We start from the raw sequence: 15,360 nt of genomic DNA, 5'->3' as shown, positions 1-15,360 counted from the left end.
TTGAAATCACTTATCAAAACTGCTTATCTGATTATTTATGAGAACAAATAAGAAGTTTGAAGTTGTGTGTTCCAAACTGATTATTCAAAAAAACCACAATGAGTTGAATATAACTTGTAAGGCAAATCAAGGCCTCGATTATGGTCTTCGAGTTGCCTATTGATCTAAACAAATGGACAATACACTGATATATCCAAATCCAATGTTGTAAAACAAGGTCTCGGAGGTTGAGTGCTCGCTGAATAATCGCTACAAGGTAGGCTGTCGAGGCGACTTTCTTCAACTCCGCTCAATTACTCAGACGTGATCAAACGTGGTCAAACTCGGTCAGAATTGGACCTGGTAGGTCAATTTGGTCCGAGTTTGACTTAAAAAACAATAAAACATAATTCCTATATGTGAATATCATTTTTTCAAGGATCTATTAGGTCATCACGTGCTGAGTTTGACTTAAAAAACAATAAAACGTAATTCCTATATGTGAATATCAATTTTCAAGGAATGAATATCAATTTTTGAAATACTTTACTATGAGAATATGTATTTTTTATGTATATTGATATCCATGTATTTTGTTATAAATATGAATAAACTTATGATATTTGACATATATATAATTTCCCAAAAACGAATTTTCTTTATACTTTAACATGTACGAGTACTCCCCGAGCACTCTCCACCTAGGCTGATTACTCGCAACTCCCTAGTCGACCGACTAAGGAGCGCCAAGTACCCACAGATAACAGAATAAACTCAATCCCAAAAACCCTCAAGACAACTTGATATTGTACTAAAGTAGTTATAAATTATAAATAAACCACCAAAAGAACCCCAACCAAAATTGCCCAAATATCAGTGTCAATACCGGTATCCGTATTCAAATCAGTATTGGTATTCAAAACATATATAGCATGTAAAAATGACCAAACACAAATATGCAACTATTGAAATTCCGAAACAAATACAGTTTTACTACACTTTCTAAAAGAGCCAATTGAGGGTGATATTTCCGAGCCAAATGAAGAGAGGAAACTGTGCTAAAGCGATAAACAGCAGCAAGTAATGGTGCCTGCTGGAATCAAAACTTCTAACCTCCGAAAAGAGAACGCGTTTCATAGTTTTCACCAAAAAGATTCCCATGCATAGGCAAGTCCACGGCATTAAGAAGTAGTAAGAGTACGACAAAATGATTCTGCCGAAGACCGCAAGACACAATCCAGTGAAGGCGTACCCAGCGTAAGCTACAATGTCTAGCAGAGGTGCTTCTGCACCACCCAATGAAAATAATGACATTTTTAGAAGTGAAACCTGTAAAAACCAACCCACTATTCCCTTCATGAAGAGCCAGTTCAGTGCTTCTGGGGTAAACCTGCAAATCAATAACTGTTATGGAGAGAGAGATTGTGCTCATAATTTAAACAATTATTGTTCTTAGTGGAAACTTATTGACAAAATTTCAAACACTATTGACATTCATGGTATTTACTTGACCAAAGATTTCATGTGCAGGTGGCGGTTTCAACCCATTTACTTATAGACGAGTCACGCCACATTATGTTTCCTCGCTTAACATATCACGGGTTATATAAAATAATTAGCTAAACAATAAACGGTAAGAACTAAAACGAGTCACAAGTCATCTCAAGTTGATTTTAGACGCATAAAAATCATTATATACCAACATTGGGTTAATTATTATAATTACACAATGCTTGTCATCATTTTGTTAAAAGATTATGATATTTGTAAAATCATACTTGACACACTGCTTGCTCACAAAAAGCTAAAACATTTATAAAAAGCTTTGAGTCAACACAGCCCATTTAGCCATAGAATTTTTGCAACTTTTTTTTCCATTAAACTAAATGCTACAAATTTATTATTTTTTATTTTTTTCCATTAAAATTGCAACTTTTTATTAATAAAAAAAATCAAAATACATTAATAAAAAGTAACAATTTTAATGGAAAAAAATTGAATTTCTTTTGTGTTTTTAAGCTTTTTTAGGTGGTTTTGTTCGTGTTCACACTAGTTCTCGGGTTATCTACCTAAATGCTAGTTCCTAACGGATCCTCACCCTATATATGATCCCCCTCGCCTCAACGTAATTCACAGTAATTGACAAGGGTGTATATTAAGGTAGATGTGATACTTACTTCCCTTGAAGTCCCAATGAGAAGCCAGCAAGAACAACGTATGTACCGAAAGCCATCAATGGGATATACAAATCTGGAGCATTAATATCATAGATAGGGGGTTTATATGATAGCCTACCCCCTACGGGCTCAGTAATTCTTGTCCAATGACCCTGCAGATAAAAAAAAAGAACATAATGATCTCGGTCCTTTATTTATAGTTCTTGCATTAACCAAGAACTATATGAAGGCCAGCGAAATGATGATAAACAAAAGTTACCCTGTGCAGGAAAGGGAATAGAACGACTTTCAATTTGTTTCTCACGTAATGGTCGTTGACTTGAAAATAATATTGTGGATCAGAGAAGTATCGACTAATCTGTGAACAAATGAAACAGTGAACTAAACATCAAACATTGAAAATCACATAATCATATCACAGTGCAAAGTTGATTGCACAGTTAAGACTACCAAGCACATAGAAGATTAGAGTACTAACTACTCCCCAATATTAAAAGCCTCTTTTTGTATCGTACTTATAAAACCCTCGCTGAAACTGTATAAAACATAACACTGGGTACTACTGTTCAAGATAAGTTCGTCCTATATAGCTTTAGAGATCACTCTGTCTCTCTTTTCCTTAAACTTCACATGAATTAATATCAGTTTATCAATGAGATCTGATCCGATCTAAAAATAATTAAACTGTTGATTGCAATGTTACTTACATTACTTTGCACGTACTCAGAGCTTGAACCTAAGATTTTTTCTCCATATGCACCAAGTCCACCCTTGATTAGTCCTGAGCTGGCACCATAAAATGGATTCCCAAAAGGAGTTTGTGGTGTATTTGATGGTGGTCTTGCCCCTCCAGGAGGATTTCCAAGAGGATCATACATATTCAAAAACCTAAAAAAAGAGAAAATGCCGTTACACCTACTTGCAAGGATACATGATTACAGCAAATTATAGAAAGACAAAAGAAAATAAGTCTAAATATACACTACCCCCAAAAATACAATTAAATGAATACTTATAGACCATTTCATAACACTGTGATTATGCCAATCAGCTAATCTAGTTCTAACTTCAACTTCTAATATTACACATATAAAAGCACACAGAGCATTAATAAAGATGTTTTCTATTTTGCTAGGATCTTGATTCATTATTACACACATCTTTCTTGCACATTGGTTTATACAATCATCTTTCAGAAACTTATGCTGCCACTGCTGCAGCATCCACGCAGGTGCTCAATTCCGAAATCATTGACAATATGTTATTAAGTTAGATGACTTCGGGTTCACAAACCGCATGTGTAAGTCACTCAACTTGGACTTAACATGTGGCAAAACTCAGTAGCACTACGGTATTAGATCTGTTGAGAAACTACGTTCGCAAATAATCAAAACTAACTACAAAATCGCAAATCCTAAACAAATTTAACGCCAAAAGTCCAAAACAAACCCTAACTTTTTGAAACAATAATCTGACGCGTATAGATCGCCATTCGTAGATATTATACGTATTCCGTGAAATCAAACCTTCAATTCAAACATACTGATACAATTTCACAACACACAAAACCTGAAATAGTACAAAGTAGATTTATACTCGTGATCTTGACGCTAATACTGTGAATCCTTGATAATTTGTGGCAACTAATTGTCAAATCGAATAGTAAGATAACCTAGGGCTGGTAAATAGACAGATTATAAGTGAAAATTAACACATCTGTGTGAGCGAGTGAGTGAGAAAAAAGACGTACCAGACGAATTATCCGATGAAGCGAGAGGTAGCGAGTGAAGTTCTGTGGTGGATGCAGGCGGCCGGCAGCGGTGGCGGTAGTGATGGCGGTGATCGACGGAGGAGTGATCTGATGATGAGATTGGGGCAGACGCTTGGGGCGCTTGTAATTTCCAACCTGGTAGAAGTTATACTTGCACCTAGACCTGGCAAACGGGTTGGGTTGGGTCGGGTCGGGTCATGGGTCAAAACGGGTTCGGGTCGAAACGGGTTCGGGTTAAAACGGGTCAATTAAAAAATGGGTTGTTTTGGTTCGGGTCGAAACGGGTTCGGGTCAAAACGGTTTAGGGTCGGAACGGGTTCGGGTCGGAACGGGTTCGGGTCGGGTTGGCTAATTTTTTTTTTTAAAAGTGATTGTACATCAACTTTTCCTAACATAATTTAATTAAACTAGCAATAAGACCCGCGCGCGTTGCGGCGCGAGTACATTGCAAACGTCGAATGAATTAGTTCAAACGTTATATGATGCGTTAACCATATGAAAGCACGCGTTTCGACATATCTGATTGAACTCAATGTAACCTATATAAGCATTGCGATTAGATCAAAACATAAAGTAATCGAATTTATACCGTACAATAATAACGTATTATATGTGACTCGAGTCATACATAGAAAATGTAACGTGTATAACGGAAAAGCTGACACATATAATCAAAAGAGATTAATTAGATCTTTTGAAAAAAGGGAAAAAAGAAACCACAATTTGACTCCACTCGGTTCGAAACAAAATTTGCAAAACATTCATAAAAGAGTAAACTGCCATTTTGGTCCCTGTGGTTTGGCCATTTTTGCCACTTTAATCCAAAACTCAAACTTTTTGCAACTGGGTCCCTGTGGTTTCAGTTTTATTGTCATTTTGGTCCAAAAATGAAATCAGGTCATATTTGCCTTATAAAATCCTGCTATTTAGTCATTTTCTGCAGGGGCAAAATGGTCATTTCTCTTTTATAAATAAATACCATATTTTATAAGACAAATATGACCTGATTTGCCCCTGAGGAAAATGACAAAATTGCAGGATTTTATAAGACAAATATAATCTGATTTCATTTTTGGACCAAAATGACAATAAAACTGAAACCACAGGGACCCAAATGCAAAAAGTTTGAGTTTTGGACTAAAGTGGCAAAAGTGATCAAACCACAAGGACCAAAATGGCAGTTTACTCTTCATAAAATTAACCACGAAAACATATTATATTTGACCTTGCTCGTTTCCCAAAAAAGTATACGACAAAACATACACCAACTCGAATTTATACCAAAACGCACATAAAAATATGCACGTAAAAATGTTTTTTAAACGAAAACGTATTATATATGACCTGACTCGTTTCCAGAAAAAGTTTACGTCAAAACGTAGAGAAAATCGAATTTATACCGACACGTATATAAAAATATGCACGTAAAAAAATAATTTTTCTTAAACTAAATTGCACAAATCAACCTTTATGTTATACCTAAACTGCACTTTATACCTTTCACTATTAAATTGGCAAAACCCAACCTTTATGTTCATGTTTTGTTACATTCTATAACTTTTACAACTAACGCCGTCCGAAAACTCGCATGTGAGGGCTTTTTAGTCATCTTACATCTTCTAAAATTGGTTTTTATTTAGAATTAGCGGTAAACTTCAAATAAAGTGTTAGTAAAAAAAATAATAGGTTAAATACGTTCGTAAAATCGTGCCAAGTAGCACTAATGTCACGCCAATGTCAACGACCACCAACATCAGAAAAGCTCGAAAAAATAAAATTTAAAAAGTAAAAAAATAACACTGAACGAAAAACCAACGTAAAATCGTTGAACCACGCACGCTCGTTATAGCGTGTTAATGCGAAGAAATTAGACATAAACGTAAAACACAGAAGATAATAAATAAGTCGATCTAGGACCCGCACGTTGCGACGAACTTGTCAAACGGGAAAAAACAGACGAAAAACGTTAAACCCCATACGCACGTTGCGGCGTGTTGACTCGCAAAATTTAGAACCAAGCGTAAAACGAAAAACTTGCGAGAGATGAAAAGTATGAGGGACCAAATTGAAAATAAAAAAGTATTGGGGATAATCGCAAAAGATGAAAAACTTTGGATAAAAAGTTAAAATTATTGGGGTTAAAATTCAAAGAATAAAACCTTAAGGTTAAAAGTGAAAATTACATTTTTTTTTTTTTGAAAACAACCCCAACCCATAAGTACAACTTTTTATGCACAAAATTGTTGCAAATTTATAGTGTGGAAATAAGCTTACAGATCCGAATTCCATCAAAATGAATTCCATCAACTTTTCATAACTGGTGCCCAGTTCCGTATTCTGCTGCACATGTGATTGTTTAACTAACATTAGGTGTTGTTTTTGTTTCCATATTCAATGAATAATTTAATGGTTCGATTCGAAATGATGCGGACCGAAACGGTTCGCGTCGAAACGGTACGCGTCGAAATGGTGCGCGTCGAAATGGTGCGCGTCGAAACGGTTCCTGTTGAAACGGTACGGGTCGAAACGGTTCGATTCGAAACGGTACTGATCGAAACGGTTCAATTCGAAACGGTACGCGTCGAAACGGTGCGCGTCGAAACGGTGCGCGTCGAAACGGTTCCTGTTGAAACGGTACGGGTCGAAACGGTTCGATTCGAAACGGTACTGATCGAAACGGTTCAATTCGAAACGGTACGCGTCGAAACGGTGCGCGTCGAAACGGTGCGCGTCGAAACGGTGCGCGTCGAAACGGTTCGTGTCGAAACGGTGCGCGTCGAAACGGTGCGCGTCGAAACGGTTCGCGTCGAAACGGTTCGCGTCGAAACGGTACGCGTCGAAACGGTGCGTGTCGAAACGGTACGGGTCGAAACGGTACGAACTCGTCCCGACCCGAACCGACCCTGTTCTGATCCAAAACCTGCGTCGTGCTGAAACCCGACTCGGCCTGAAACTCAATTTGAACTGAACCCGTTCCGATCCAAAACCCGTTTCGTGCCGTAACCCGTCTCATGCGGATACTTGTGCCGGCTCGAAACCCATTCCGATCCGAAACCTGCCCCATTTCTTTAAGGCACTAACCCACATCGACCCATTTCTTTAATGTTGTCGACCCGTTTTGACCCGAAAATAACAAGATGGAATTTCAAGTGACCCATTATGACCCATTTAGTTGAAATATCTTACCCAAACTAACCCATATAATTTTAAAAGCAACCCAAATTGACCCACTTGGAAGGCTTTGGGTCAAGATTGCCCCCTCTACTTGCACCCTCTGCTTTTAAATGCTTTAAATATACTCCTTTGTTGAGTCTATGATATTTTTTTTTTGTTTTTTGTTTTTGCAGGGTTAGCATTTTGATACTAATAATAGGTACCGGTATCCATTGGTATTGTATCGGTAGAATTTTAATACTAGTTCGGTATTCATTTTTTGGCCTTTTTTGAGATCGGTACTTTTGATTCGATATCGGTATTTTACCGATTTTTACCTTTAGATAATGTATCACAGCGTACCGAACATTTTGGGTACCGACACCGGTACCCAATTTTGGGCATTTTCGGGATCGATATTTTCGGTTATGGTACAGTACCATGCTCATGCCGTGTTGCCAATGTGAGGTTAACTTATTTGGTAAAGGCACATATCTCTTGGAGCAGATGTCCTAAGTTCAAACCTGGACAAAGACATTGTTTAGGGTTCAAACGTTGAAGAGGTGAACCCAAGCTTTACTTATGTACTTATTTGTATCAAATATACCGGTTATAACTTGAAATTATGTTGTGTGTTTGGGTTAACGTGTTTTTTTATGAAAAAAGTTGTACTTGTATTTCACACCCTTGTATGGAAATAATTGTATACATCACACCCAAATTAGTTTTCTGGTGGATAAATTTGACCAGTTTATGAGTAATAATAGGTATATCGTATTTTAATAATTCAAATTATAACTCGTCGACCGATAACGATTCATACCTACAATGTGACTAATAACATGTTTTTCTTTCACTTTCATTGGTAAGGGCAAAATTTCATTCTAAAGAAAAGTAAATGCATTTGCCCCTAATTAACAATCATTTGTATCTCAAGCGTAATATTGTAAACTGTTTTGGAACAACAAAAACGAAAATTTGGGCTAGACATACTGACTTTCACGTTGGAGTGAGATTGCCCTTGACAACAAAAGCAAAAACTATTAGTGACACTAATCATTATGTCAGTATGAATTTATTATCGAACAATTGGTGATAATTTTGATTATTAAAATCCAATTACTAACTACTACTAATAAATCCAATTTACAATGAATGTGTGAGCTGGTTTTCTTAATAGTTGACATCATCAAATAGGGATAAGCATCTGGTACCGGGTACCGGTACCAAATTATTTTCGATACCGATATGGTACCCCTTTTTTGGCGTTTTTGGTACTTGTATTTTCGGTTCGGTACCTGTATTTTGCCAAATTTTACCTTCAAATACCGGTAATGTACCGTACTAAACATTTTCGGCACCGGTACTCATATTTGGTGATTTTCGATACCGAGCTCATTCATATCATCAAACACTCAAAAGACTAAGTTTACTAATTACTACCTTAAACTCATAAGCATTCATCAAGCTTGTATTTGTTATTTATAACATGGTATTTTTATAATAAAAAAGTGTTTATAACAAAAGGGTAAAATTTTAATTATTGAATTTTACTGCTTACAAAAAGTCAAAAATAATAAAAATATTTTTCCTGCTTAATATTTTCTCCGGTATTGTATTTTGTCATCTTGGTCTGCATAACGCCATTTAAAAAAACGCCAAACTTGGAAGATGGGACGTCTATCACCCTAGAACTGAAAAACTGAACAAAACAGTAAATACACACAGTAACTGAAATGACAGTTACTTTATTACTATCATTTATTATAATAAAAATCCCACCTAAACTACGCGCCAAAAAACTCCTATAAGAGAGGGGTCTATACACAATGAATTGATCACACCCAGAAAAATAAACGCCATGTTCTCTAGAAACCACTCACTTTAAAACGCCAAAAAGTTAGTTAAAAAAACCACACATGGCAAAGCTTTCACTTAATGGATTCTTCTCTGAGATGGTTATCTTTATAATCTTTTGCAGAATGAGATGGACAAATATTCAAGAAAAAACCCATTTTCCTTTCAACACCATTATTTTTCATTTGAGTAAATTACAAGTTTTGTCCTTTATGTTTGTACCAAATTGCAGGCGCTGTCCTTTGCCTTTAAATTTGACAAGTTTTATCCTTAACGTTTCAAAATCATGCACGTTATGTCCTTTAGCCCTAATCCAGTTAGATTTTTTGGTTAAGTATGGTCATGTGCCTTGCACATGAGGGTATCCTTGTCTTTTCACCTTTTCTGGGATTAATGTGTAAATAAGTTATATACAAGGACTATTATGTAAAAATAAAAGGAAAAATTACAAGTTTTGTCCTTTATCTTTATACCATATTTCAGGCGGTGTCATTTTCAGCGAATCTTGACATATTTTGTCCTTTATAGGGAATTTTGTTGCATGTTTTGTCCTTTGACCCTAACCTAGTTAGATTTTCTTGTTAAATCTGGTCATATGCAAGTCACATGAGGGTAGTTTAGTCTTTATACATATAAAGGACAATTTTTGTAAATACTAATAGATGTATAAATACAACCCTCAGTTTTGTCTTTTGCTATTTTTTATAAATAATAGTCAACTGAATCTGGGCTAGCATCACGAGCATAATTGGATCTGGAGTGGCTACAGGTGGTGTTGCTGTTAGTGTGATGTTGAACTCGAAGCATTATCGTGATTATTGTAAACGAAATCGGAACTAATCACTGAACATCAATTGAATTAAACAATCGGAAGTAATCACTGAACATCAGTCTAGTTAAACAATCTGTGCATTATAATGACTAGTGAAATGAAATCAGAAACTTTACCAGTGAACATCAATCTATTAAACAATTTGTCCATTACAATGACTAATAAAAAGTTGTGACTCAAATCAAACAATCTGAACATGAATCAACTCAAACCTAATCACCACAAACATACAAACCCTAAAATCAAAACCTTTATCTTCTACTCAAAATCAAAACCTGCATACACTAAATCGAAGGATTGCAACACCACCAGAAGACCTCCGATTGGAGGATTCCGGCTGCAATTTTGATCGGAGGATTTCGGCTACACGTTCATCGCCAATGCCTCAGCGACGTTCCAGAAGGGTAAGCATATTCTCACAGAGGATTCCGGCGGCAATTTTGAACCGGAGATAAGTCCGGCGTTGTAGTTAAAGTGTGGCAGTGTGGTTGGTTTTACTCAGAAGCGTGGGAGGTGGTGCAGTGGAGGGGGTAGAGGGTGGCGGTTCTTTATGTTGGTTGGTTGCAAGTGGGGCGGTGGGCGGGAGTGATTGGTTGCAGGTGGGGCGGCGGTTGTTTTGGTGGGTGGTCAGAAATATTGAGAAGGGGTAGAGAATGAGGGGAAGAAGTAGAGAAAGATGGGTGAGGGTTTCTGTATATTAATTTCTTAAATTTATTTATGGTTTATTTTTAATTAAAATTATAATATTTATATATATTAATATGGGTAAAAAGACTAAATTACCCTTGTGTGATTTGATTTAACAAAAAAATCTAACTGGGTTAGGGCTAAAGGACAAGACGTGCAAGGATTTTGCCTTTAAAGGCAAAACTTGTCAAAATTCATTGAAAAGGACACTGCCTGTAAAAAGGTATAAAGATAAAGGAGAAAACGTGTAATTTTTTCAAAATAAAATAAAATTTAATTAAACAAACCTCTAGCTCTCTCTCTCTCTCTCTCTCTAAAAAAAGATGAAGATCTGGAAAATGTTTTCTACAGTGATTAGGTTTTGTAAGGCTAACAAGAAGCTTATAAAATGAAATATCCCATTGGAATTGAAGAAATTGGTTGACAAACTGTATGTTCACAAACTGTACGTGGCGCGTCTCTGAAGCTCTAGAATATGGCATGGTTGGAGTGAATGAGGGATCAATTTCTACAGAGGTACGTTCGAACAGACTCTAGGCTGCAAACGGTTTATCTACTCGGCACAAAGCAACGACAAGATCGGTTTGAAGATCTTTCGAAACAGAAATTCTGAATTTTTGAAGCTCTACACATAACCAAATTCTCAAAAATACTAATTTTCCCATCTTTACTCTTATTAACCTCAATCAACTCAGATAAAAGACTCATTGTTTCCGAAAACTTATGAGACCAAGCTAATATATGCAACATAATACAGTAATCTTCAACAGTTGGGCCAAAGGTTAAATATTTTTTTGACCCAATTGAAGAAAGAAAGTGCTGCAAATGGGTCAGACTGGCATCTAAGAAGAACCCTTGAGATTTCTTGAGTGCCCATATGGGGGATCATGTGGGTGTCAAGAAGGGTGCTTTTTCTGTTTTTTAATTTTGTGCATATGATGTTGACAATCTTGTTGGGGTTTTGGGTGTGGGGGAAAAGATTGTAAAGTGGGTTTGGTTTTGAGTTGGGTAATGTCTGTAGGAGTGAAAGATTGGGGTTTGGTGAGTTGTGTGATTTGGAAAGTGGGTGTGAAATTGATTTGAGAAGGGGTTGAGTGATGGAAGTTCGATTCATGTTTGATGATGTTAATGTGTAAAGTAAGAGATTTGCATACCTGATTCCGACGAACTGTTAGTTTTTCAGGGTGGTGAGAGGCCGTGAATGCAAAACCGCCCAATTCTCCGTCGAGACGGCGACTGTCTCCGGGAAAGCCTGAATGTATTTTGGAGAGAGAAGACAGAGAGAAAAGAGAGAGTGTTTATAATTTTTTTTTAATTTTTAGTTTTGTATATAATATTTAGTCCCTGAATAATAGTTATTTACATATAGCCCTTGGGAATGTAAAATGACAAGAATACCCTCATGTGCAAGGCACATGACTATATTTAACAAAAAAATCTGACTGAGTTAGGACTAAAGGACATAACGTGCAGGTTTTTGAAACATTAAGGACAAAACTCGTCAAATTTAAATGTAAAGGACACCGCCTGCAATTTGATACAAACATAAAGGACAATTGTAATTTACAATTTTCATTTTCTTTATCACCTACCCAAAATCCCCCTAGTTAACCCCTTTGAACCTAAACCTTTTTCATTTCTAAACCCACAAAACAAACATCCTTTACCCACCAAAAAACCTTTTTCTTTTCAAACCCTTTATTTTAGTAAAAAACTCGGTTGACGTGTGACATCTCTTTATCAAAAAAATGAAAGTCTAGCAATAAACAAACAAGTTTCTCAAAGAAACTTTGTTTGAAAATGCGTAGTTTGAATAAAAGTCACAAAAAACAAAAAGTTTTACGACGACCGGCTACTTGGGATTGTATCCCTGCTGACTCAAACCACTTAGCCGAGGGTAACGTCACCTTCAAAAGAGGGCCTACCACTTTTCGCATTAATAACTTAATTAATTATCTTCCAATATTCCGACCCTTTGGGATTGTATCTTTGCTGACTCAAACCACTAGGTTGAGGGTAACATCACCTTCAAAAGAGAGGCCTACTACTATAACTAAGATAATCTCTTAAAAAGTGCAAAAGTGCGGAAATCATCAAAGGATACATTAAAGGCGATGTCGGATCCAAGTGATTCATCTTGTCTATCTATTTTTATTTTATTTTTATTTCAGCATTTTTAGTTTTATTTTTTTATATTAAAAACCTTTTCTCAAAAATTTTAGTTTGATTAGACGTTGAAGATAAACCGATATTAAAAGCTCTTGTGTCCTTGGACAACCTCGGTATCTTACCAACGCTATACTGCGCTCATGATGGGTGCACTTGCCCAAGTGTGTGTTTAGTGTTAGTAGAATATCGTGTTTTATAAATTTAAAACTTGACTAATGTGTAAAATGGGCTTAAAATATCAATAAAAACATGAATATATTCATGGCATGAAGGAATTAACACAAGTGTAAAATGCTATTTTGGACTCCATTACTATAAATAGCATTCAAGCAAGAGTTGATCTTTAATGACATGCCACCAAACAAAAATATCACACCAAAAAACAGGATGCCACTAACAAGTTTCGTCTAAAAAAGTCGGGGTTTATGTAGGAAAGTTGGCATCTAGCTTAGGTATTCAAAGGTTCAAAACGCCAAAACAAATTCAAGAAGAAGAGGCTGATGATAGTGAAGATTTGGATGAGAATTTAGATTACCATTTTTAATTTTTTTCTTTTTCATTTTCTATTGTTTTGTTACATAACTATATGTTGTTTGTTATCTAATTCTCTACTAATAAACTACATTATTATATAAAACGCCAAAAACTACAAACACCAAAACGCTAATAGTATGAAACTGTGAGAACGGGTGCTGGCAAAGCACCTTGTCATTGTATTAAACGCCAAAAAAAATTGACTAAATGCCATAAAAAACATTTGGTCTTGTTGTAATCTTATGAAAATATTAATGACTCGTAGTGAATTATTATACAACGCCACAAAACGCCAAAAAAATTGACCAGGGAAACGCTATAACGCCAAAAAAATTATCTACGTGACACAAAACAATTAATTCAACGTGACAGATCTAAGAAAAAATAAAACGCCAATTAGTTAATGAATATAATTAACGCCAAAATAACCTTAGACGCCAAAAATGAAGCAGCATGTTACGCAAAATTGGGAAATAAAAGAAGATCGAAAAGACAAAAAACCCCTCACGCCCTGATCATATCCCGCGCCACGTGTTGGGCCAAGATGCGTTCTCACCGTTCTCACACTTTAGGGCGTTTTCTCCTGATTCCGTACCTATATATATATATATATATATATATATATATATATATATATATGTATATGATACTGATTAGAGAAAACTAACCATAATAAAAAAAAGGAATTGCAAAATATAGAATTTGAACCCATTCAGTCCACCTTATCTTAAACTTCTTATTCCTATTACTGTTCCAAAAAAATGATGAACTAAAGTATAGACAAGACATGCGATGACTTGCCTTTGAGAAACTCCTTTTAATTACAAATTCGTTACATATAAGTTGTGTTACTTATTTATTCGTTACAAAAGTTTTATTAGCAATTCGTTACGCATAAGTTGTCACCTTTCAACTTCCAAACATCAATTAAGTAATTTAAACTAAATTTACTCTCGAAACATCTTTTTTTTATATAATTAAGACGTAAAATTCATGATAAATGACCCATTTTGACCGAATATAAAACCATGACAAAAACCTTAGCCTTTTTTTGACTCCGTGCATCATTAATCCATATTCGATACTAATGTTGTAAAATGGTTTAAATGCAAAGCTGCCATCACAATAACTAATCCATCATGTTAAACACACCATTTGATAAAGACTCGTATATGGTATTACCTTTAGATTTCATTGTTTGTATATTGCTTCAATAGTCAAATAACTACACGTTGTTAATACTCAATTCCACAAATTATAGGGTTCTTGGTATATCCTTCTTTTTTTTGCGTTGATCACCACAAATTATTGTTTGTATATACATTTTATATACATTCAAGTTTTGGTTTGAGAGATATATAGTGTTTGAAATCCATCCTTGAGCTTCTTTTAGATCATTTTTACGGTTAACATCACATTTAATTCTTCTTAGTATATAAGTTATACTAATTAGGCACTCTTAAAACCTTTTTTTACATTTTCATATCTACTTGTTATCTCTTTATTTCTACCTATGTTATTATATAAAATTCAATAATTAAAATTTTACCCTTTTGTTATAAACACTTTTTTTATTATAAAAATACCATGTTATAAATAAGAAGTACAAGCTTGATGAAAGCTTCATGAATGCCTACGAGTTTAAGGTAGTAATTAGTAAACTTAGTCTTTTGAGTGTTGATGATATGGATGAGCTCGGTATCGAAAATCCTCAAATATGAGTACCGGTGCCGAAAATGCTTGGTACGGTACATTACTGGAATTTGAAGGTAAAATTTGGCAAAATACAGGTACTGAATCGAAAACACAAGTACCAAAAATGTAACAACCCGAAAACGGGTTTGGTAATCAAACCCCGTTAGTACTAAAAGACGGCTAAAGTACCGTTAGTGGTAAAAGTAACCCAGTAAATATTAGGATTTAAATAAATAATCCTAATATTAATTAAAAAGTGGATAAGAACTTTCAAGAAATAAAATGGATAAAAGGCCCGAGTTAACCGATGGCGGAATCATCGGGGCATGGCACTGAGCGAAACAGATTGTTCAGAAGTTTCCATAACAACTATCTATATAATCCAGTTAAAGATACGTCCCATACCGTATCCCGAATAAACAATTACATTATTACAGATAACATCCAAACAAGTAGTTCTGTTCCGACAACTCAGATTTAAGTTAATACAAAACATAAATATTGTT

The 15,360-nt window shown here is 35.4% G+C and overlaps 1 protein-coding gene across 1 annotated transcript; it reads right to left on the bottom strand.

Moving 5' to 3' along the window:
* Positions 1-841: 841 nt before the first annotated feature.
* Positions 842-4,079, bottom strand: LOC110873365 (protein YIF1B-A). Its single transcript, XM_022122284.2, has 5 exons — positions 3,907-4,079; positions 2,864-3,044; positions 2,416-2,514; positions 2,157-2,308; positions 842-1,369 (listed from the first exon to the last, which is right to left on the bottom strand). The coding sequence occupies exons 2-5, from the start codon at positions 3,032-3,034 to the stop codon at positions 982-984; spliced, it is 810 nt and encodes a 269-aa protein (XP_021977976.1). The 5' UTR covers positions 3,035-3,044; positions 3,907-4,079; the 3' UTR covers positions 842-981.
* Between the last annotated feature and the right edge of the window lie 11,281 nt (positions 4,080-15,360).

This window comes from Helianthus annuus, chromosome 1, assembly GCF_002127325.2.
Source record: "Helianthus annuus cultivar XRQ/B chromosome 1, HanXRQr2.0-SUNRISE, whole genome shotgun sequence".
In the NCBI taxonomy this organism is placed as follows: Eukaryota; Viridiplantae; Streptophyta; class Magnoliopsida; order Asterales; family Asteraceae; genus Helianthus; species Helianthus annuus.
Note: the sequence above shows the minus strand (reverse complement) of the source record. Positions and strands in the feature narration are given on the sequence as shown.